Genomic DNA, 22,261 nt, shown 5'->3' on the forward strand with positions numbered 1-22,261 from the left:
TTCTACTTGCATTTTTACGTGCTTTCGAAACTGCTAGGTTGGCAGAAGCTGGAACAAGTAATGGGAGCTCATCCCATTACACAGCAGCACTAGGGATTCGAACCGCTGAGCTGCCGACCTTTTGATCGACAAGCTCAACGTCCTAGCCCCTGAGCCACGTCCCTTGCCAGTAATCATAAAAAAACCTAATCCCACAACATCTTTCCTCTGTCACATCCTCACAACGCTGTCTTCTTCTCATCCCTAGTCTGTGGATTAGATTAAGCCATAATTAGCTGCATGTGTGAGTGCATGCCTTGGAGACAATCCTGATCCCTACCAATTGCTTGAACTAGTCCCTGTAATTTTCTTGGCAACATTTGCAAAAATTATTTACCTGGGCCTCCTTCCTAGAGCTGAGAGAGAGTTACTGGCACAAGTCACCCAGCTGGCTTTTGCCTAAAGTGGAACTTGAACTTGCAATCTGCTTTCTTAACCAGTACACCATTCTGGCTCTCCTCATCATCAGCTGCTCTGGAAAGTTGCCCAGGTTCCTCCTTATTTTAACACTATGCAACACTATGTATACATTTGCTTCAAAATGTATACAATCTGTTATTTACCATCCTTTACACAGGACATGACATTGGTGTCCAATTGGGAATATATATACAGAGGAGTGGTGGGTTGCCCCCAGTTTGGACTGGAATCAGTAGTAAAACCGGCGGGTGGCTTCACCCACTGACCCAAACGTCATCAAAATTCTTCTGCGCATGTGCAGAAGCGTGCACAGATATGATGCGAACTGGTAGTAAAGGTAAGTTGAATCCATCCCTGATACAGCGGTGTTAATTTGGCTGATCTGGTCACATTCTGTCATCGTCATCCCAAAGCAGCCTTTTCTACTTCCATTCTGTAGCTGTCTCTCTGTGAACTGGAGAGAGTTTCAGTATCATGAAATGATATTAAAAATACCTGGTGGTGTTCTTGCTAAGAACATGGCACGGGGGTGTCTAGAACATAGCATGGAGGTGAATTTGAACTGCATCAGGCTGGTTTACTCTTAGAACTGAAGCAAAAGCAGTTTTGCTTTAAAAAAGAAAAACCGCACACAAAAAAGAAAGAACATTCTTCTTTATTTTAAATTGTCAGCATTTAGAATAGAATAGAATTTTATTGGCCAAGTGTGATTGGACACACAAGGAATTTGTTTTGGTGCATATACTCTCAGTGTACATAAAAGAAAAAGGAAAGAAAAAAAATACATTAAAGGTTCAACATTTACAACACAAATGATGGTCATAGGTTGCAATTTAACCCTTAATGATAGCAACAAAAAGTTACAGTCATACAGTCATAAGTGGAAAGAGATTGGTGATGAAAACAATGAGAAGATTAATAGTAGTGTAGATTTAGTAAATAGTTTGACAGTGTTGAGGGAATTATTTGTTTAGCAGAATGATGGCGTTCGGGAAAAAACTGTTCTTGTGTCTAGTTGTTCTGGTGTGCAGTGCTCTATAGCGTCGTTTTGAGGGTAGGAGTTGAAACAGTTTATGTCCAGGATGTGAGGGATCTGTAAATATTTTCACGGCCCTCTTCTTGATTCGTGCAGTATACAGGTCCTCAATGGAAGGCAGGTTGGTAGCAATTATTTTTTCTGCAGTTCTAATTATCCTCTGAAGTCTGTGTCTTTCTTGTTGGGTTGCAGAACCAAACCAGACCATTATAGAGGTGCAAATAACATAACATAACATCAGAGTTGGAAGGGACCTTGGAGGCCTTCTAGTCCAACCCCCTGCCCAGGCAGGAAACCCTACACCATCTCAGTCAGATGGTTATCCAACATTTTCTTAAAAATTTCCAGTGTTGGAGCATTCACAACTTCTGAAGGCAAGTCGTTCCACTTATTAATTGTTCTAACTGTCAGGAAATTTCTCCTTAGTTCTAAGTTGCTTCTTTCCTTGATCAGTTTCCACCCATTGCTTCTTGTTCTACCCTCAGGTGCTCTGGAGAACAGCCCAACTCCCACTTCTCTGTGGCAGCCCTGAGATATTGGAACACTGCTATCATGTCTCCCCTGGTCCTTCTTTTTGTTAAACTAGACATATCCAGTTCCTGCAACCGTTCTTCATATGTTTTATCCTCCAGTCCCCTAATCATCTTTGTTGCTCTTCTCTGCACTCTTTCTAGAGTCTCAACATCTTTTTTACATCGTGGCGACCAAAACTGGATGCAATATTCCAAGTGTGGCCTTACCAAGGCATTATAAAGTGGTACTAGCACTTCACGTGATCTTGATTCTATCCCTCTGTTTATGCAGCCCAGAACTGTGTTGGCTTTTTTAACAGCTGCTGCACACTGCTGGCTCATATCTAGATGGTTATCCACTAGGACCCCAAGATCCCTCTCACAGGTACTACTATTGAGCAAGGTACCACATATACGGTACTGGTGCATTTTGTTTTTTTGGCCTAAATGTAGAACCTTACTTTTTTCACTGTTGAATTTCATTTTGTTAGATAGCGCCCAATGTTCAAGTCTGTCAAGATCTTTCTGTAACTTGAGCCTATCTTCTGGAGTGTTGGCTATTCCTGCCAGCTTGGTGTCATCTGCAAATTTGATGAGTTCCCCATCTATCCCCTCGTCCAAGTCATTGATGAAGATGTTGAAGAGTACTGGGCCTAAAACAGAGCCTTGGGGTACTCCACTGCATACTTCCCTCCATGTGGATGTAGTTCCGTTGAGGACTACACGTTGAGTGCGGTTGGTCAGCCAGTTACGAATCCATCTGGTGGTGGTGCTGTCTAACCCACATTTTTCTACTTTATCTAGTAGTAGGTTATGGTCTACTTTATCAAATGCTTTACTGAAGTCCAAATGACAGACTCAATAATTCCTCTGTAGAACTGGATCAGTAGCTCCTTGGGCAGTTTGAGCTTTCTGAGTTAGCACAGAAAGAACAGTCTTTGTTGTCCTTTTTTGATGATGTTTTTGATGTTAACTGTCCATTTTAGATCTTGCGATATGATAGAACCTAGAAATTTAAAAGTTTCTACTGTTGATACTGTGTTGTCAAGTATTGTGAGAGGTGGAAGTATGGAAGGGTTTCTCCTAAAGTCTACCACCATTTCAACAGTTTTGAGTGTGTTCAGTTCCAGATTGTTACGGTCGCACCACAAGGCTAGTCGTTCGACCTCACGTCTATATGCAGATTCGTCATTGTCTCTAATGAGACCAATCACTGTTGTGTCATCTGCGAACTTCAGTAGTTTAACAGATGGATCATTGGAGATGCAGTCATTGGTATACAGAGAGAAGAGAAGTGGGGAGAGCACACAGCTTTGGGGGGGCCCTGTGCTAATTGTACAGGTATCTGAAATGATCCCGCTTAGCTTTACCTGCTGCTTCCTGTTTGTTAGCAAGCTTGTGATCCAATTACAAGTCTGTTCAGGTACTTGTAGTTGGTTTAGCTTAGTTAGAAGAGTGTCTGGAATGATGGTATTGAATGCTGAACTAAAGTCTACAAAGAGGACCCTTACGTAGGTCTTTGGAGATTCAAGATATTGTAAGATGTAGTGCACAGCCATATTAACAGCATCATCTGTTGATCTATTTGCTCGGTATGCAAATTGCAAGGGGTCTAACAGCAGATCTGTGATGGTTTTCAAGTAGGAAAGCACTAGCCTTTCAAAGGCTTTCATGACTACATATGTTAAAGCAACTGGTCTGTAGTCATTCAGTTCTTTGATAGTGGGCTTCTTCGGCACTGGGATGATGGTAGAGCGTTTGAAGCAAGAAGGAACATAGCACATCTCTAGTGATTTAGCACATTTGAAGGAGTTGGGAAGAACAATTTAAATCTCAAGGAGACAAGCTCTCCAGAAGCCCTTAAATAGTTTACATTTACTCTGGCAGTTCAGGCATTAAGAAAAAGAGTTGTCACAGTGTTAAGTATCTGCAGGCTACTATAATAATAATAGCTTTTGGCCACTGAAGTTCATGTAGTTTAAGAGAGCTTTAGCTATGGGCAGAGTTTTATCCAGGTCTTAGGAGTTTAGAATAGCTATGCCTGGGCACCTCTGTGTTATTTTCATTCTTCATTCTTCAACACAGCTTTTGGTGACAAATGTGACATTTACCGAGAGCTGAAAACTGTCAGGAAGCTAGTATGATATTCAAGTGCTGTCTTTAATAAACAATCAGAAGTAATATTTAATTAGAAACCTGAGCAGAATTGGCTATTATATTATTTTAAATGGTAGTTCTTTGACATATTGAAGAATTTAGTATTGCTTGCTTAGTGATGTTATATAGAGCCACTTTTTTAATGAACCAAATAAAATAAATAGCCTTCAGCCAAATAAACTATACTTTTGATTGTCTGTGTGGCAGAAACATTTGCTATCATAAGCTACTCACTGCTCCTAATTCACCAAACCATTTGATATGAAATTATTGTAAAATTATTGGAAGTATTTTCTTGTTTGCACCTAAGAAGGCATTGCTGTTTATATCACAGTGTTAGTAATTCATCTCAATGCTGCAATTTAGGGAAATTGTTTTTAGAAACCATGTCCAAATACTCACAATAATATAAGTATGATACATTATTTGATTCTCCTTTGTAGCACTTGCTAGAATGATCATGTGACCTAACAAATCTGCATAATCCTTTAGGAAAAGCAAAGGTTCACCAAAGTAAGGTTTGGATAATAAACTAGGATTTTGAGAAGAACATTCAGTAATGTTTACATTTGTGTATTCCATTTTTTTCTTCCACTTCTTGGTCTTCCTCCATGATCAATTTCATTTTTTTAAATTGTGAAACTAATCACCCATGGTCCTTAAGCATGACATAATGTGACCAGAACTTTTAGTTTTACTGCCAGCTTCTCTATTGATTGCTTGTTGGAAGCTGGATGTGAAGCAAACAAATGATGATCATGGGGTGGTGCAATGCTCAAAAATATCTGCTAGATGTAAAGTGCCTGTATCTTGATCACATGTTTGCAGAGACACTCTGATAGTTGTATGTGTATGAATTGTCATAACTTTGAATACTCACTAAACAGGGCATCTCTAAGTTAGGACTAGCTGTACTACGTTTACATAAATATTTTAATATAGTAATTGTACTATTTTCTTTCTTATTTTCTTCTGATTACATAAAGGCACAGTAAGTCAGTAGCTTTACGACACTGGAGATGGTCTTTGCTCCAACGGTTCAAGTCCTAGCACTGTATGGCAGGGTGAGCTCCTGTCATTTGCCTCAGCTTCGATCCAACTAGCAGTTTGAAAGTACGTTGTATGTGAGTAGATACATGTATATATAGGTATCACTTTGGTGGGTAAATGAGTTGGTGCTCCACGCAGGCAGATTCCTGCCAGTTCTGAACCTTCCTGGTTCCAATGCTTGTTTGCAAGACAGATACAGGAAAGGGAGGGAACCTTGGATGACTGCAGGAAAAGCTGTTTGTCTTTTTTTCTGGTGTGAAGCCGGCTTGCCCTCCTGTGGCTCACTATAGGAAGCATGCAAGCGTGTCCCACAACAGAGCTGAAAAATTGGCAGCCAAACCATTACACTGCATTAGCATGCTGGCTAATGTAACAACAACAACAAAAACAATAACATAATAGTAACAATAACAGCAACAACAACAATAACAGCAGCAGCAGCAGCAATGGACAGTAAGCACTGCCTACGCAAAGAAGCTGAAGAAACAGTGGACCACCTGGTAAACTGCTGCAAGAAGTTCACACAGACTGACTTCAAGCAGCGGCATGACAAAGTAGCAACAATTAGTGCATTGAAGATCTGCAAGAAATATCATTTACCCGCAAGCAAGAACTGGTGGGACCATAAAATGGAGAAAGTCATAGAAAATGAATAAGTTAAATTGCTTTGGGACTTTAGAATTCAAACAGGATGTGAGCTCACCTCGCGGGTCTCAAACACGGGCTTGCTAACCTTCAATCCAGCATTCTAACCACGTAAGCCACCATGCTCTTCTAATAAATATACTAGATATATATATTACTTAACAAATTGCTGTTTTAACATAGATTACATTTTCTTTAATAATTTTTTAACTATTCCATATACTCCACAAATGAAATTGTAATTAATAATTGTAATTAACTTTTCTCTTATCTGATTTACATTTAAAGTTTTGAACTATGTTTCAAAATATTTTTGCAAAAAAGTGGAGTAACAATAGGAAAGATCGTTTCACTTGGCCTGATATGACAGTGGGATATTCTTTAGGTCACTAAACGTGTGGCTTTCTATTATATAGAACTAGAATAAATGAATCAGAATCATTGCTTTTTTTGCTTTCTTTCTTAAATTGCCTAAATACAATGTTTATGTTTATTCAGATTTGTATACCGCCCTATCTCCCTAGGGACTCAGGGCGGTTCACAGGCAAATAAAATACATATAAATACAAGATAAAATGTCCGTTAAAAAACTTATTAAATATAGCCCGATAATTAAAACAATATATATAATAAAACCCATTTAAAATCTAAATTTAAAAATTTAAAAATTTAAAAATTTAAAAATTTAAAAATTTAAAAATTTAAAAATTTAAAAAATCTCCATATAAGTCAGCAATAAACATGAATATTAATAAGCTAAGGTTCATGACTTATGTAACTCTGTGGCACTAAGATTATACAATTTAAGATTATAAAATTTAAGATTATAAAATTATAAGATTATAAAATTTAAGATTATAAAATTTAAGATTATAAAATTTAAGATTATAAAATTATAAAACTTTGTATATAATACACAAATGGATGAAGACTATTGCTTAACACAATGTAAGCCGCCCTGAGTCTTCGGAGAAGGGCGGGATATAAATTCAAATTTAAAATAAAAATACAGTACAAGGAAGGCAGCAGTGTATTCTCCAAAGAACCAGTTGTTAGAGAACAGTTTTGTTTTACTAGATAGTTATCTCTCTGTCCCTTCAGTATTATAGTGAATGGATCAGTATGACTTTCTTCTAAATGCTCCTAGGTTGTGAATTACATGAAACTCAAGTTACTAAAAAAGAAACCTATCAAAGGACGATTCTGCTCTCAAAAGTATTGTTTTCAGGGGTAAATTATGTAAGACAATAGAATATTGTGGCACCTTAACAACAAACTATTATTTTACACTAAGGACAATCTTAAAATCTTTGAAGCATTAGGTATGAAGTTTCTAGGCAAACGTCAAATACGATTTCTCAAAATATTTTTGCAAAAAAGTGGAGTAACAATAGGAAAGATCGTTTCACTTGGCCTGATATGACAGTGGGATATTCTTTAGGTCACTAAACGTGTGGCTTTCTATTATATAGAACTAGAATAAATGAATCAGAATCATTGCTTTTTTTGCTTTCTTTCTTAAATTGCCTAAATACAATGTTTATGTTTATTCAGATTTGTATACCGCCCTATCTCCCTAGGGACTCAGGGCGGTTCACAGGCAAATAAAATACATATAAATACAAGATAAAATGTCCGTTAAAAAACTTATTAAATATAGCCCGATAATTAAAACAATATATATAATAAAACCCATTTAAATCTAAATTTAAAAATACAGTACAAGGAAGGCAGCAGTGTATTCTCCAAAGAACCAGTTGTTAGAGAACAGTTTTGTTTTACTAGATAGTTATCTCTCTGTCCCTTCAGTATTATAGTGAATGGATCAGTATGACTTTCTTCTAAATGCTCCTAGGTTGTGAATTACATGAAACTCAAGTTACTAAAAAAGAAACCTATCAAAGGACGATTCTGCTCTCAAAAGTATTGTTTTCAGGGGTAAATTATGTAAGACAATAGAATATTGTGGCACCTTAACAATAAACTATTATTTTACACTAAGGACAATCTTAAAATCTTTGAAGCATTAGGTATGAAGTTTCTAGGCAAACGTCAAATACGATTTCTCAAAATATTTTTGCAAAAAAGTGGAGTAACAATAGGAAAGATCATTTCACTTGGCCTGATATGACAGTGGGATATTCTTTAGGTCACTAAACGTGTGGCTTTCTATTATATAGAACTAGAATAAATGAATCAGAATCATTGCTTTTTTTGCTTTCTTTCTTAAATTGCCTAAATACAATGCATTTGTACTCTTCGGTTCATCACATAAAAGATCTTCTTAGCAAAATATTCTAAATGCAATAAGTACAATAATGTCAAAGTAACCATATTTGGAGAAATGCATGCAATGTGATTGATCAAATCAGGATTGTGCTGAAAGTTTGAAATGTTGTGTGAAGTCATGGATTTGCCCAGTTCGTATCATGTGAAGTCACTTCTGAAAGATATTATTAAAAGAAATGTAGATGGTGATAAAGTCCAGAAAAGGTATGTGTAATCAAAAGCTCCAATCTCTCTCAAATGATTTGCAGTTATCCAGGAGTCTCATTAAAATAAATGGCATCTTTTGTCTAATGGATGTAGATAAAATTTCACAGTATATAAGAATGGTATGTTCAAATTTTAATCCTGTGTTTCTATTATGTGTATAATAGCTACCTAAACCTCACCTATCCAATATAGGCAGCTGTATAATTTAAAAATACATTTCTCTACTTACACTGTACCCAAGAAGCTGCTTTATTGCATTTCTTTTAAAAATACAGTACAAGGAAGGCAGCAGTGTATTCTCCAAAGAACCAGTTGTTAGAGAACAGTTTTGTTTTACTAGATAGTTATCTCTCTGTCCCTTCAGTATTATAGTGAATGGATCAGTATGACTTTCTTCTAAATGCTCCTAGGTTGTGAATTACATGAAACTCAAGTTACTAAAAAAGAAACCTATCAAAGGACGATTCTGCTCTCAAAAGTATTGTTTTCAGGGGTAAATTATGTAAGACAATAGAATATTGTGGCACCTTAACAACAAACTATTATTTTACACTAAGGACAATCTTAAAATCTTTGAAGCATTAGGTATGAAGTTTCTAGGCAAACGTCAAATACGATTTCTCAAAATATTTTTGCAAAAAAGTGGAGTAACAATAGGAAAGATCGTTTCACTTGGCCTGATATGACAGTGGGATATTCTTTAGGTCACTAAACGTGTGGCTTTCTATTATATAGAACTAGAATAAATGAATCAGAATCATTGCTTTTTTTGCTTTCTTTCTTAAATTGCCTAAATACAATGTTTATGTTTATTCAGATTTGTATACCGCCCTATCTCCCTAGGGACTCAGGGCGGTTCACAGGCAAATAAAATACATATAAATACAAGATAAAATGTCCGTTAAAAAACTTATTAAATATAGCCCGATAATTAAAACAATATATATAATAAAACCCATTTAAAATCTAAATTTAAAAAACCTAGTCCAGCCCTCATGAGCGAATAGATGTGTTTTAAGCTCGTGGTGGAAGGTTCGGAGGTCCGGAAGTTGGCGAAGTCCTGGGGAGTTCGTTCCAGAGGGTGGGAGCCCCCACAGAGAAGGCCCTTCCCCTGGGTGTCGCCAGACGGCACTACCTAGCCAACGGCACCCTGAGGAGTCCCTCTCTGTGAGAGCGCACGGGTCGGTGAGAGGTATTTGGTAGCAGCAGGCGGTCCCGTAGATAGCCCGGCCCAATGCCATGGAGCGCTTTAAACGTAGTTACCAGCACCTTAGGCGCACCCGAGGCCACAGGCAGCCAGTGCAGTCTGCGCAGGAGAGGTGTCACGCGGGTGCCACGAGGCTCCTCTATCACCCGCGCAGCTGCATTCTGAACTAACTGCAGCCTCCGGATGCCCTTCAAGGCTGTAAAACGCAGTAATCCAGGCGAGGCGTCACGAGGCGTGGTGACCGTGCATAGGGCATCGGTCTGAAAGGCGCAACTGGCGAACCAGGCGAACCTGGTGAAAAGCTCTCCTGGAGACGGCCGTCAAATGATCTTCCAAAGACAGCCGTTCATCCAGGAGGGCGCCTGGTTGCGCAACCTCTCCGCCGGGCCAATGACTCGCCCCCGACAGTCAGCCGACGACTCAGCTGACTGTACCGGGATGCCGGCATCCACAGCCACTCTGTCTTGGAGGGACTGAGCTTGAGCCTGTTCCTCCCCATCCAGACCCGTACGGCTTCCAGACACCGGGACAGCACTTCAACGGCTTCGTTGGGGTGGCCCGGTGTGGAAAAGTACAGCTGAGTATCATCAGCGTAAAGCTGGTACCTCACACCGAAGCCACTAATGATCTCACCCAGCGGCTTCATATAGATGTTGAACAGGAGGGGCGAGAATGGACCCTGCGGGACCCCACAAGTGAGGCGCCTCGGGGCCGACCTCTGCCCTCCTGTCAACACCGTCTGCGACCGGTCGGAGAGATAGGAGGAGAACCACCGATAAACGGTGCCTCCCACTCCCAATCCCTCCAACCGGCGCAGCAGGATACCATGGTCGATGGTATCAAAAGCCGCTGAGAGTACAATGCATTTGTACTCTTCGGTTCATCACATAAAATATCTTCTTAGCAAAATATTCTAAATGCAATAAATACAATAATGTCAAAGTAACCATATTTGGAGAAATGCATGCAATGTGATTGATCAAATCAGGATTGTGCTGAAAGTTTGAAATGTTGTGTGAAGTAATGGATTTGTCCAGTTCATATCATGTGAAGTCACTTCTGAAAGGTATTATTAAAAGAAATGTAGATGGTGATAAAGTCCAGAAAAGGTATGTGTAATCAAAAGCTCCAATCTCTCTCAAATGATTTGCAGTTATCCAGGAGTCTCATTAAAATAAATGGGATCTTTTGTCTAATGGATGTAGATAAAATTTCACAGTATATAAGAATGGTATGTTCAAATTTTAATCCTGTGTTTCTATTATGTGTATAATAGCTACCTAAACCTCACCTATCCAATATAGGCAGCTGTATAATTTAAAAAATATTTTTTTACAAAATATTTAGGCTTCTTCAGTTGAGGTATATCCCTGAGAAAGTTGAAATCTGGTATGACTACAGGTTTTGAAATGCCAAGGAAAATGATTATTTGAAACATTTTAATATAAGCCGGCAAATACAGGGTGCCTCACATACACATTTCTCTGTAAATGTGTAAGTGCTTCTTACTATCTATTTGAAATTCAACAAACAAGCAGAAAAATGAGACAGCAATCTTAAGTGGTTTTCTATAAAATGATCCATCTGTTAATGCAGAACAAATTCCTGCTTGTCTATTCTTCCCCTAAAGAGGAACAATTATTTCCAGAGCTAGATCTATAGCATTCATAATTGCAGAGGGTACAGAGAAAAGAGTAAATGGTGTAATTTCAGGAGACAGGTAGTTGGGCTTAACCTACTGGAGGAATAATTCTTATATGAGATTCGACTCTTACATTTTTCATTTCTTATGAAATGCCCTGCATTATAAAATTACTGGCTCCTGAAATATTTACCTGGACCCAGTGCTAAAATTTCAGAAAAACCTGGAATCTCAATGTTTATTCTGGGAAATACATGGAGAATAATATGCATATTTACTATACCAGCTGATTCCTGCCAAAACAGGCAGAAGCAACAAAGTGTCTCTAGATACCTTCCTGGTGCAGACTGTCTGGTCTATCTACTTAAAAATATTTTTTTACAAAATATTTAGGCTTCTTCAGTTGAGGTATATCCCTGAGAAAGTTGAAATCTGGTATGACTACAGGTTTTGAAATGCCAAGGAAAATGATTATTTGAAACATTTTAATATAAGCCGGCAAATACAGGGTGCCTCACATACACATTTCTCTGTAAATGTGTAAGTGCTTCTTACTATCTATTTGAAATTCAACAAACAAGCAGAAAAATGAGACAGCAATCTTAAGTGGTTTTCTATAAAATGATCCATCTGTTAATGCAGAACAAATTCCTGCTTGTCTATTCTTCCCCTAAAGAGGAACAATTATTTCCAGAGCTAGATCTATAGCATTCATAATTGCAGAGGGTACAGAGAAAAGAGTAAATGGTGTAATTTCAGGAGACAGGTAGTTGGGCTTAACCTACTGGAGGAATAATTCTTATATGAGATTCGACTCTTACATTTTTCATTTCTTATGAAATGCCCTGCATTATAAAATTACTGGCTCCTGAAATATTTACCTGGACCCAGTGCTAAAATTTCAGAAAAACCTGGAATCTCAATGTTTATTCTGGGAAATACATGGAGAATAATATGCATATTTACTATACCAGCTGATTCCTGCCAAAACAGGCAGAAGCAACAAAGTGTCTCTAGATACCTTCCTGGTGCAGACTGTCTGGTCTATCTACTTAAAAATATTTTTTAAAAAGAACTAAAAGGAAATAAACCCCATTCTCATATCCATATATCTACAATAAACAATGCCTTTGGGCACTACAAAGGTCCCAGTGGAATGACAGATATCATCCTGGAGGGCTACTTTGCTCTTAGGTAAATTGATGTTTTGCGATTGCTCTGCCTACTGGGAAAAGCCACTTTGTGAATAGAAAGCAATTGTATAAGTGCATCCAACACAAGCCTGCAAAATTTCAAATGAGTACCTAGCTTTAAAAGGTTGTCTACCCATGTTTTAAACCACATTGCATTAAACATTATTGAGATATAGTTAGCATGCTCCCTTTCTTCCTCTGGTGCCAAGTTCATAGGAGGTGCTCACAATCAAGAAAGTTAGATTGTCACTGTCTTACTAATTAGTATTATTGAAATGGAAAGATGGAATAGGTAGAAGGGAGAGTGAGAAGGCTGAATGACAGACATTTTGGCAACTGGATACATTTACTTTGGCATTCCATTTATCTCTAAGCTTTATTGGGGAAAAAGTTATTTAATCTTCTTGTTAATTAGCTGTTAATGCATAGGGAGATAGCTAGCATCTTTCTAGTAAAGAATCGTATGCAAGTGTTCTAAATATTAGTACTGTACTGTGTTTTGAAAACCAGCATCTTTTTTCTGGGGTTCTGTTATGTTGGGATGACTGAACAGAAATAAGAATCTCATTCCTTTAAACTAAACATATTACATCAGAACCAAAAGGTTAGCTATAGATTGTGAAATAATAATGTATATTCTAGTTTCTTTGTATAATTAGTTGTTAAAACCATAATTGTAATTTAAGGTTCAGATATTGTAACAAGTGTGGTCAAATGAAAACTGAAACAAATGTTTGCAATGTTTTTCACAAACAGTATCAGTTAGAACATGAGACCGTAGAAATCCAAAGGTTGCTCACTTTGCAAGGTTAAAATTAGAATTATGTTTAAATGTAGACCATGTTGTGCTATTTATTTCTTCCCCTAATTTTATGCAAACTAAATGAAGTTTTTCTCTTTCTTTATATTATTTGTTTAGGTTTCATCAAAGAAAGCTCACATCCCAAAGTAATTCAGTTTGGAGGTTTTGCTCAGTTTCTAGCCAACATATATATTGGTACCAGTACCTAACACTCATGGCATACTGAATTTTTCCACCATGTTTATTTATGTGTGAAGAACTGAACAGCCACCTGATACTTGAAGTGCTGCATAAATGAAAGAAATTATCCCAAAATCAAGAATCCATGCTCAAGTTAATTGCTAGATAGCCTTGTACATAACTTCCTGCGTCAGAAATATCTTTGCACTCACATACAAGGAGGAAAATCATTTCAAAAATCATTTCATAAATTCTGGGATCTGAAGCTGGTAAGTGAAGCAATTTGGAGACCAGAACCACAATTTAAAAATCGGTAGAGCTTGTGAGCAATAATAGGTTGAGAAGAGAAGGGGGGAAAATACAAAATTTCTCTAGCAACACCCTCTTGCCATTTCTCAGAATCATATAGTTTTTTCTTGTTTTGCTTTATCATCACTGGAGATTATTAGCCAGAGTTATTTTCAAGTTGGGAGGGAGAGTAGAACATCTAACTAATTAGCATCAGAGTGTGTTATAATAATATAGGAAATACTAATGCTCTGATGGCCATTTCGAAAAATCCTTTCTTAGTGAGCACCTAGAAGCCGAGGAACATACGTGGCAAATTTCAAGTTTGCAGGCTTTACAGTTCTGGAGATTTTGTAATTAATGTGTGAGTGGTTTTCGCTTTTATATATATACATTAACATCTTTTATTACCATAACTGTGAATGTCAGCATAGCAAGGCAGATTAGACTAAGAAACTAATACCATAAGGGTAAGAATTATTTTTATTCTAATTGCTATAGTAATAGAATTTTGCAAGTCTGAGTGTGTTTCTTCTCCTTATCTTCATATTCATATAAACCAGGAAGGGGCTTGTCTGAGAAGTGTCTCTCAAAATATTTTCTTGGCCTAGCTCAAACATCTCTTATCTGACTACTGTCTTAATACCTGTTCCTCCTCTTGTCCTTCAGGCCATTCCCTATGTCCCTAGAGTAAAGCATAACAAAAATTTTGGAGATGTTATTGCAGGAGAATAGAAGATGGAGACCAGAACCACAATTTAAAAGTTAGTACCATGTTTCCCCGAAAGTAAGAACCTGTCTTATATTTTTTTGGAACCCTGAAATAAGCCTTATTGCCATGCACTCAAAAGCCCGATTGGGCTTATTATCAGGGGATGTCTTATTTTGGAGGAAACAGAGTAGAAGTTCGATCCAAAAGATTTCCAGTTAAAAAACAGTAATGGAAACGTTCAAAGTATATCAAACACTATTTTTTCCTTGCCAATTTATCTTATGGTATATTCAAATTGTCATAATTTCCATCAAAAGCAACTGTGAAGTCAAAATTATTCTTACTTTGATTGCTGTGTCCTGTAGAGACATACTTGGGGTCCTAAAGAACAAAAACATGGAATTGATAATTAAACACATGGAATGGTACAGCGACAGTAGTTTATCTTAACAATGTTAAAGTATGACACACATGATAGAAAGAGTAATTTTACTGTACACAGTATTTGGACCACTCTTTTTTAACCCTAGCAACAAAAGACTATGTGCATCCCTTTCAATATTCTTAGGCAGAATGTCATCCATGCTAGAAACACATCAGGGTTTTCCTCCTCTGATTCACTGGTGAAGACAACTGACATATGGGAGAGGTCCTCATCTAGGAAGAAAACTCCAAGAATCACTTCCAAAGCAATCAAACACTCCAGCTGTCACTTTATTGTTTCTGCAAATGATAATATGCAGAGTATATTGTATTTTCTCACAAATATTTAAGAGTGTATAAGGTCATACAAATAGTAATTACAACCATGGTGGATTATTATATGCCAGAGGAAATTGTTCTAACTGAGCACCATCTGTGGAAAGAACTCAGTTCTCTTATTTACGGCAGAATTATGGAAATGATAAATTAGTCACAATTGTACAGGCAAGTGACTGCTGAATGGACAATAGAATTTAGCTTGGATCGTGATCACAGTAATTTTAGCTGAGCACTGAGCAACTCCCATAAACTCTGCAGGCTATTTTGTAACTAAATACATTAAGCTATTAGTGAGTTCACATATTTTGGGAAATGTTGGGGGCACCATGAACCAAGAAAGTTTGGAAAGTCTTATGCTACTCTTTGCAAATTTATGACTTTGTAAATGATCAATAGTCTGATGTACAATGCAATCTCCACAAATAGAAAACATTGAATTTATTCCTTCCTTATTCATTTCTTGGGTTAACCTCCTAGGACAGTGATGGCTAAACTTTTCCAGACCGAATGCCTAAAGAGTGCATGTGCAAATGCGTGTGTGTGCACCCGAACCCCCAAAATGCAATGCACATATGGCCTCCGAGCATGCGCCTTGCTCCCTGTGCATACGTGCATGCCCCCTCATGCATGTGTGGCAGAGACCCGAAGACCAGCTGGCTGGTGGAAGACACGTGCACATGTGCGGTGGAGCTGAGCTGGGGCGACGGCTTGCGTGTCCATGGAGAGGGCACTGCATGCCCCTTCTGGGATGTGTGCCATAGATTCACCATCACGGTCTTAGGAGAACTTTTAAAATAAGTATGTCATTATTAATGAATACAGAAGCCACATTACTTAAAATGCATTAAATGACAGACCACACACATACACATGCAAAACTGAAATGCAATAGTTATCAAAATTATCCTAAATGAAATTAATATTTAAAATTAATATTTTAATTTCTTATAATTAAAATTAAACTAAAACTGATGACTAATAAAAATAAAATATATTCCTAGTGTAAACATGTAATATTGTATCACCATAATTGCAGTCTCTCAGTTGTCATCTCACACCACACCACACCATGGGCACCAATTTTGGGCACCCTCAGAACCAATTGTCATGGATAAATAGCAGTGTCAGCATTAATGTTCCTCTATATTCCTACATGGTGCTAGCATGCTAGTGCAGCACCTGTGCATGAGGCAAGGCAGGATGATGGCAAGGCGGAGAACAAAGGCTGGCAGAACTATCCTAGCAGCGTTTGGGGTCCAGCAGCATGGTTTTAGAGCCAGTGTCAGTTGCATCTCATCACACCAGCAACAACAGCTCAAGCTTATTGAAACCAGCAAAAGGATCTAATTTAAGGCCCTTACCAGCTGTTCCCCCCCTCCTTTGGTAATACAAGGGGAGACTCATTATGAAGTTAAGAAGATTCTTGACTCTAGACCAGTGATGGCTAACCTTTTTGCCATTGCGTGCCAGGAGGGCGGGACGGGGGTGGTTGTGCAATGTCACACCCATAATTCTATGTGCCCCGTCTGCATGTGCACGTGCGACCCCCCCCCACGCTCCCTCACTCTCCTGGCACGTGATGGCCCAGTAGGCCCGTTTTTCTCTCTCACCTGGCTCTAGAGCCTCTCTAGGAATCTGGGAAGGGCGAAAATGGCCTTCCCCATCCCTCGGAGGCCCTCCGGAGGCCAGAAACAGCCCCTTTGCCAACTTCCAGTGGGCTCAGAAGGCCTGAAAATCAGCTGGCCGGCCGTGCATGCATGCAGGAGCTGAGCTCACATGCCCAATGATATGGCTAAGCATGCAAACTGTGGCCATAGGTTCACCATCACGGCTCTAGACTATACAGGGGTCGGTTACAGTATTTGGTACATTGGAAAGGGTACCCATTGTCTGAAGCTACTTGGGTGAAAAGTTGGGATGTGAATGCTGATAGACTACTAAAACAATTTCATGATAAATTTTTTGAGAAACCAAAGCATCCTCCTGGAGGGGGGAGAAGGGGTTAAGTGGTTTTATGTACAAGGCATTAACCCATTCTTTTGTGTTTTGTCTATTTTATTTTTCAGGGTGTGTTTTTTTTCTGCAGGGTAGGATGCCTGTCAGCTTTGGAAGCCATATTAGGCTGGAAGCTTCCACGCTGCCACCTTCTCTTGTGTGGGAAAGTAGGAGGGGGGATTTAGTAGAGGGGTTAATAATAACAAATAACAAAATTTAGTAGAGGGGTTAATAATAACAAATAACAAAATAGCATTCTTCCTTTTGTTCAAGGTCAGGACGATCCTGCATTTGGAGAAGGAGTGGTTGGAGTGCTGTCTCGAGATGGGACAGATGGTAATTGAAGCATGTGATCGACTGATGAGTGAGGGGATGGTTTGGGGGGTTTTGATTTACAGAGGGGAAAACCCGGAACTCTCAGATTTGGGTTTTCCCAGATGTGCTAGCATACCTACTCTAATAAATAGAACTGTGAGAAATGCTTGCTTCAGAGTTTTTAATTGGAATTGGGGGTTTTCCAGAATGCTGACACCATGTTTCCCCAAAAATATGACCTACTCAGAAAGTAAATCCTAGCTTGATTTTTACACATGCGCCCAATATAAGCCCTACCCTCAAAATAGAATAGAATAGAATAGAATAGAATTTTATTGGCCAAGTGTGATTGGACACACAAGGAATTTGTCTTGGTGCATATGCTCTCAGTGTACATAAAAGAAAAGATACGTTCATCAAGGTACAACATTTACAACACAATTGATGATCAATATATCAATATAAATCATAAGGATTGCCAGCAACAAGTTATAGTCAGTGAATCTGAAAAAGCAGTAAGAGTTTTGAATCTATCACAGTTAGACATTGTTTACCCTAGTTTACATTTCACAGATAGGAAAATAAGGCTGAGATATGGTGACTTTCTGAGGCCACCTATTCAGTCTACATGCAAGAAGACTTTGAACTCCTTTTACAAAAAAATTGTCAGTTTTCCAAAATACATAATAGTTTGAGGGTTTTCTTGCAAGTGAACATTGGAAGTTACTGAGTTGGCGCAGAAAGAACATTCTTTGTTGTCCTTTTTAATGATGTTTTGATGTTAGCTGTCCATTTGAGATCTTGCGATATGATAGAACCCAGAAATTTGAAGGTTTCTACTGTTGATACTGTGTTGTCAAGTATTGTGAGAGGTGGAAGTATGGAAGGGTTTTCCTAAAGTCTACCACCATTTCTACGGTTTTGAGTGTGTTCAGTTCCAGATTGTTTTGGTTGCACCACAAGGCTAGTCGTTCGACCTCTCGTCTATATGCGGATTCGTCATTGTCTCGAATGAGACCAATCACTGTTGTGTCATCTGCGAACTTCAGTAGCTTAACAAATGGATCATTGGAGATGCAGTCATTGGTATACAGAGAGAAGAGAAGTGGGGAGAGCACACAGCCTTGGGGGGGCCCTGTGCTAATTGTACAGGTATTTGATGTGATCTTGCTTAGCTTCACCTGCTGCTTCCTGTTTGTTAGGAAGCTTGTGATCCACTTACAAGTCTGTTCCGGTACCTGTAGCTGGTTTAGCTTAGTTAGAAGAATGTCTGGAATGATGGTATTGAATGCTGAACTAAAGTCTACAAAAAGGACCCTTGCATAGGTCTTTGGAGACTCAAGATGTTGTAGGATGTAGTGCAGAGCCATATTAACAGCATCATCTGTTGATCTATTTGCTCGGTATGCAAATTGCAAGGGGTCTAAGAGCGGATTCGTGATGGTTTTCAGGTAGGAAAGCACTAGCCTTTCAAAGGTTTTCATGACTACAGATGTTAGAGCAACTGGTCTGTAGTCATTCAGTTCCTTGATGGTGGGCTTCTTCGGCACTGGGATGATGGTAGAGCGTTTGAAGCAAGAAGGAACATAGCACATCTCTAGTGATTTATTGAAAATATGGGTGAAGATGGGGGCCAATTGGTCAGCACAGACTTTTAAGCAAGAAGGAGTTATCTTGTCTGGGCCTGGAGCTTTTCCTGGCTTTTGTCTGTGAAATAGGTCCTGCACTTCCTTTTCTGTGATCACTAGGGTTGTGAACCCAATGAAATGGGGTCAGTTGTAGGAGGCTTGGCTGTTGTTGGTGTGTCTGAGATGGGGTTGTGGAGATAGGTGGCTGTAGTTTCCTTTCAAACCTGCAGTAAAACTCATTCAGGTCATCTGCCAGTTGTTGATTACCTTCAGCCTGGGAAGGAGGTTTGCCATAGCCGGTGATATTTTAAGAGTTTTCCACATGTTTGCTGGTTCATTTGCTGAAAATTGATTCTTTAGCTTTTCAGAGTAGCTTCTTTTTGCTGCTCTTATCTCCCTTGTTAGTGCATTTCTGGCCTGATTGTACAGCATTTTATCACCTTTTCTGTAGGCTTCCTCTTTGGAATGTCGTAGCTGCTTAAGTTTAGGTGTAAACCAAGGTTTGTTATTACTGTGTATTCGCAAGTTCCTTGTAGGTACACATAGGTCTTCACAGAAGCTGACATATGATGTTACAGTATCTGTGAGTTCATCCAGGTCTGCAGAGGTATCTTTAAAAATATTCCAATCAGTGCAGTCAAAACATGCCTGTAGCTTTAATTCTGATTCCTCCGTCCAGGTTTTCACTGATTTAATTATTGGTTTTATGGCTTTAAGTCTTTGCCTGTAAGCAGGTACAAGGTGAATCATGCAATGATCAGAGTGTCCTACAGCTGCACGTGGTAAAGACCGATAGGCATCTTTTATAATAAGCCCTAATTAATAAATAAGCCCTAATTAAGACCCCACCCACTCCAGGGTACACAGGTAAAAATTAAGCTAGGGTGGGGATGGGGAGTTGGAGCTGCCCTATTACTTACCTTCAGACAGTTGCAGCCAGGCCTCACACACCTTGGCTCATTTCTTCTGTAGCCAGCAAGGCTTTCCTGAAGGCCTCTGTAGCTGATAACAGATCGATCAGGAGCCCTGTTATTGGCTGCAAAGGCCTTCAGGAAAGCCTTGCTTGCTGCAGAAGGATGAAGAAGTTCCTGAAGGTCTCTGATAGCGAAAAAGAGGCCTGGGGCGACACACACAAATGAGGTGAGTCAGTGGATGACATCCCCCCCCCGCCCGAAAATAAGACCTGATGCTTTTTTTGGCAGCAAATAAAATGTAAGGCAGGATCTTGTTTTCGGGGAAACACGGGTAGCCCTGCCATAGCCTGAATACCAACAGATAGAATCTGTTCTATCCAGAGCAGGCACAGCATGCAAATCCTGATAATCTAACAACGATGAGAAATTATGCCACACTGGATTCTGTTTTGATGTTTTTATGAGACATCTTCATCATCTTGGCAGTCATTGTGCTAAGTCTTCAAAGTATGTCAGCTCAAATTTGTTTTGAATAATTCAATGCAATAATGGAACTTTTAAAGATGTACAAAGAAACCTGTAATATTTTGTATTTGCAAATGCTTGTTCATTCTGAGAATGCATTATTGTATATTATTTATGGTTTCCTGATCTTCAGGGTCTGCCTTCAATATGTGGAAGTGGCGTTTTAGCTAAATATAAACACTATGAAATCTCATTTTCAAAAGCCATTTTTTGTTCCACTGAGATTATTCAAAGAAAGCAAGCTGCAACATAGTACATCTCTAGTGATTTATTGAAAATATGGGTGAAGATGGGGGCCAATTGGTCAGCACAGACTTTTAAGCAAGAAGGAGTTATCTTGTTTGGGCCTGGAGCTTTTCCTGGCTTTTGTCTGTGAAATAGGTCCTGCACTTCCTTTTCTGTGATCACTAGGGTTGTGAACCCAATGAAATGGGGTCAGTTGTAGGAGGCTTGGCTGTTGTTGGTGTGTCTGAGATGGGGATTGTGGAGATAGGTGGCTGTAGTTTCCTTTCAAACCTGCAGTAAAACTCATTCAGGTCATCTGCCAGTTGTTGATTACCTTCAGCCTGGGAAGGAGGTTTGCCATAGCCGGTGATATTTTTAAGAGTTTTCCACATGTTTGCTGGTTCATTTGCTGAAAATTGATTCTTTAGCTTTTCAGAGTAGCTTCTTTTTGCTGCTCTTATCTCCCTTGTTAGTGCATTTCTGGCCTGATTGTACAGCATTTTATCACCTTTTCTGTAGGCTTCCTCTTTGGAATGTCGTAGCTGCTTAAGTTTAGGTGTAAACCAAGGTTTGTTATTACTGTGTATTCATAGTTCCTTGTAGGTACACATAGGTCTTCACAGAAGCTGACATATGATGTTACAGTATCTGTGAGTTCATCCAGGTCTGCAGAGGTATCTTTAAAAATATTCCAATCAGTGCAGTCAAAACATGCCTGTAGCTTTAATTCTGATTCCTCCGTCCAGGTTTTCACTGATTTAATTATTGGTTTTATGGCTTTAAGTCTTTGCCTGTAAGCAGGTACAAGGTGAATCATGCAATGATCAGAGTGTCCTACAGCTGCACGTGGTAAAGACCGATAGGCATCTTTTATAATAAGCCCTAATTAATAAATAAGCCCTAATTAAGACCCCACCCACTCCAGGGTACACAGGTAAAAATTAAGCTAGGGTGGGGATGGGGGAGTTGGAGCTGCCCTATTACTTACCTTCAGACAATTGCAGCCAGGCCTCACACACCTTGGCTCATTTCTTCTGTAGCCAGCAAGGCTTTCCTGAAGGCCTCTGTAGCTGATAACAGATCGATCAGGAGCCCTGTTATTGGCTGCAAAGGCCTTCAGGAAAGCCTTGCTGGCTGCAGAAGGATGAAGAAGTTCCTGAAGGTCTCTGATAGCGAAAAAGAGGCCTGGGGCGACACACACAAATGAGGTGAGTCAGTGGATGACATCCCCCCCCCGCCCGAAAATAAGACCTGATGCTTTTTTTGGCAGCAAATAAAATGTAAGGCAGGATCTTGTTTTCGGGGAAACACGGGTAGCCCTGCCATAGCCTGAATACCAACAGATAGAATCTGTTCTATCCAGAGCAGGCACAGCATGCAAATCCTGATAATCTAACAACGATGAGAAATTATGCCACACTGGATTCTGTTTTGATGTTTTTATGAGACATCTTCATCATCTTGGCAGTCATTGTGCTAAGTCTTCAAAGTATGTCAGCTCAAATTTGTTTTGAATAA

The 22,261-nt window shown here is 39.1% G+C and overlaps 1 protein-coding gene across 1 annotated transcript in view; it reads right to left on the reverse strand.

The window, feature by feature from the left end:
* The window catches only part of AFF3 (ALF transcription elongation factor 3), a 284,542-nt gene that overhangs the window by 111,025 nt on the left and 151,256 nt on the right, over nucleotides 1-22,261 (reverse strand). The window contains exons 6-7 of the mRNA XM_058186246.1: nucleotides 14,701-14,760; nucleotides 14,314-14,352 (exon numbers count right to left, since the gene is read on the reverse strand). Of these exons, the coding sequence (XP_058042229.1) occupies nucleotides 14,314-14,352; nucleotides 14,701-14,760 (99 nt within the window). The remainder of the gene's footprint in view (nucleotides 1-14,313; nucleotides 14,353-14,700; nucleotides 14,761-22,261) is intronic.

Source organism: Ahaetulla prasina, chromosome 5, assembly GCF_028640845.1.
Source record: "Ahaetulla prasina isolate Xishuangbanna chromosome 5, ASM2864084v1, whole genome shotgun sequence".
In the NCBI taxonomy this organism is placed as follows: Eukaryota; Metazoa; Chordata; class Lepidosauria; order Squamata; family Colubridae; genus Ahaetulla; species Ahaetulla prasina.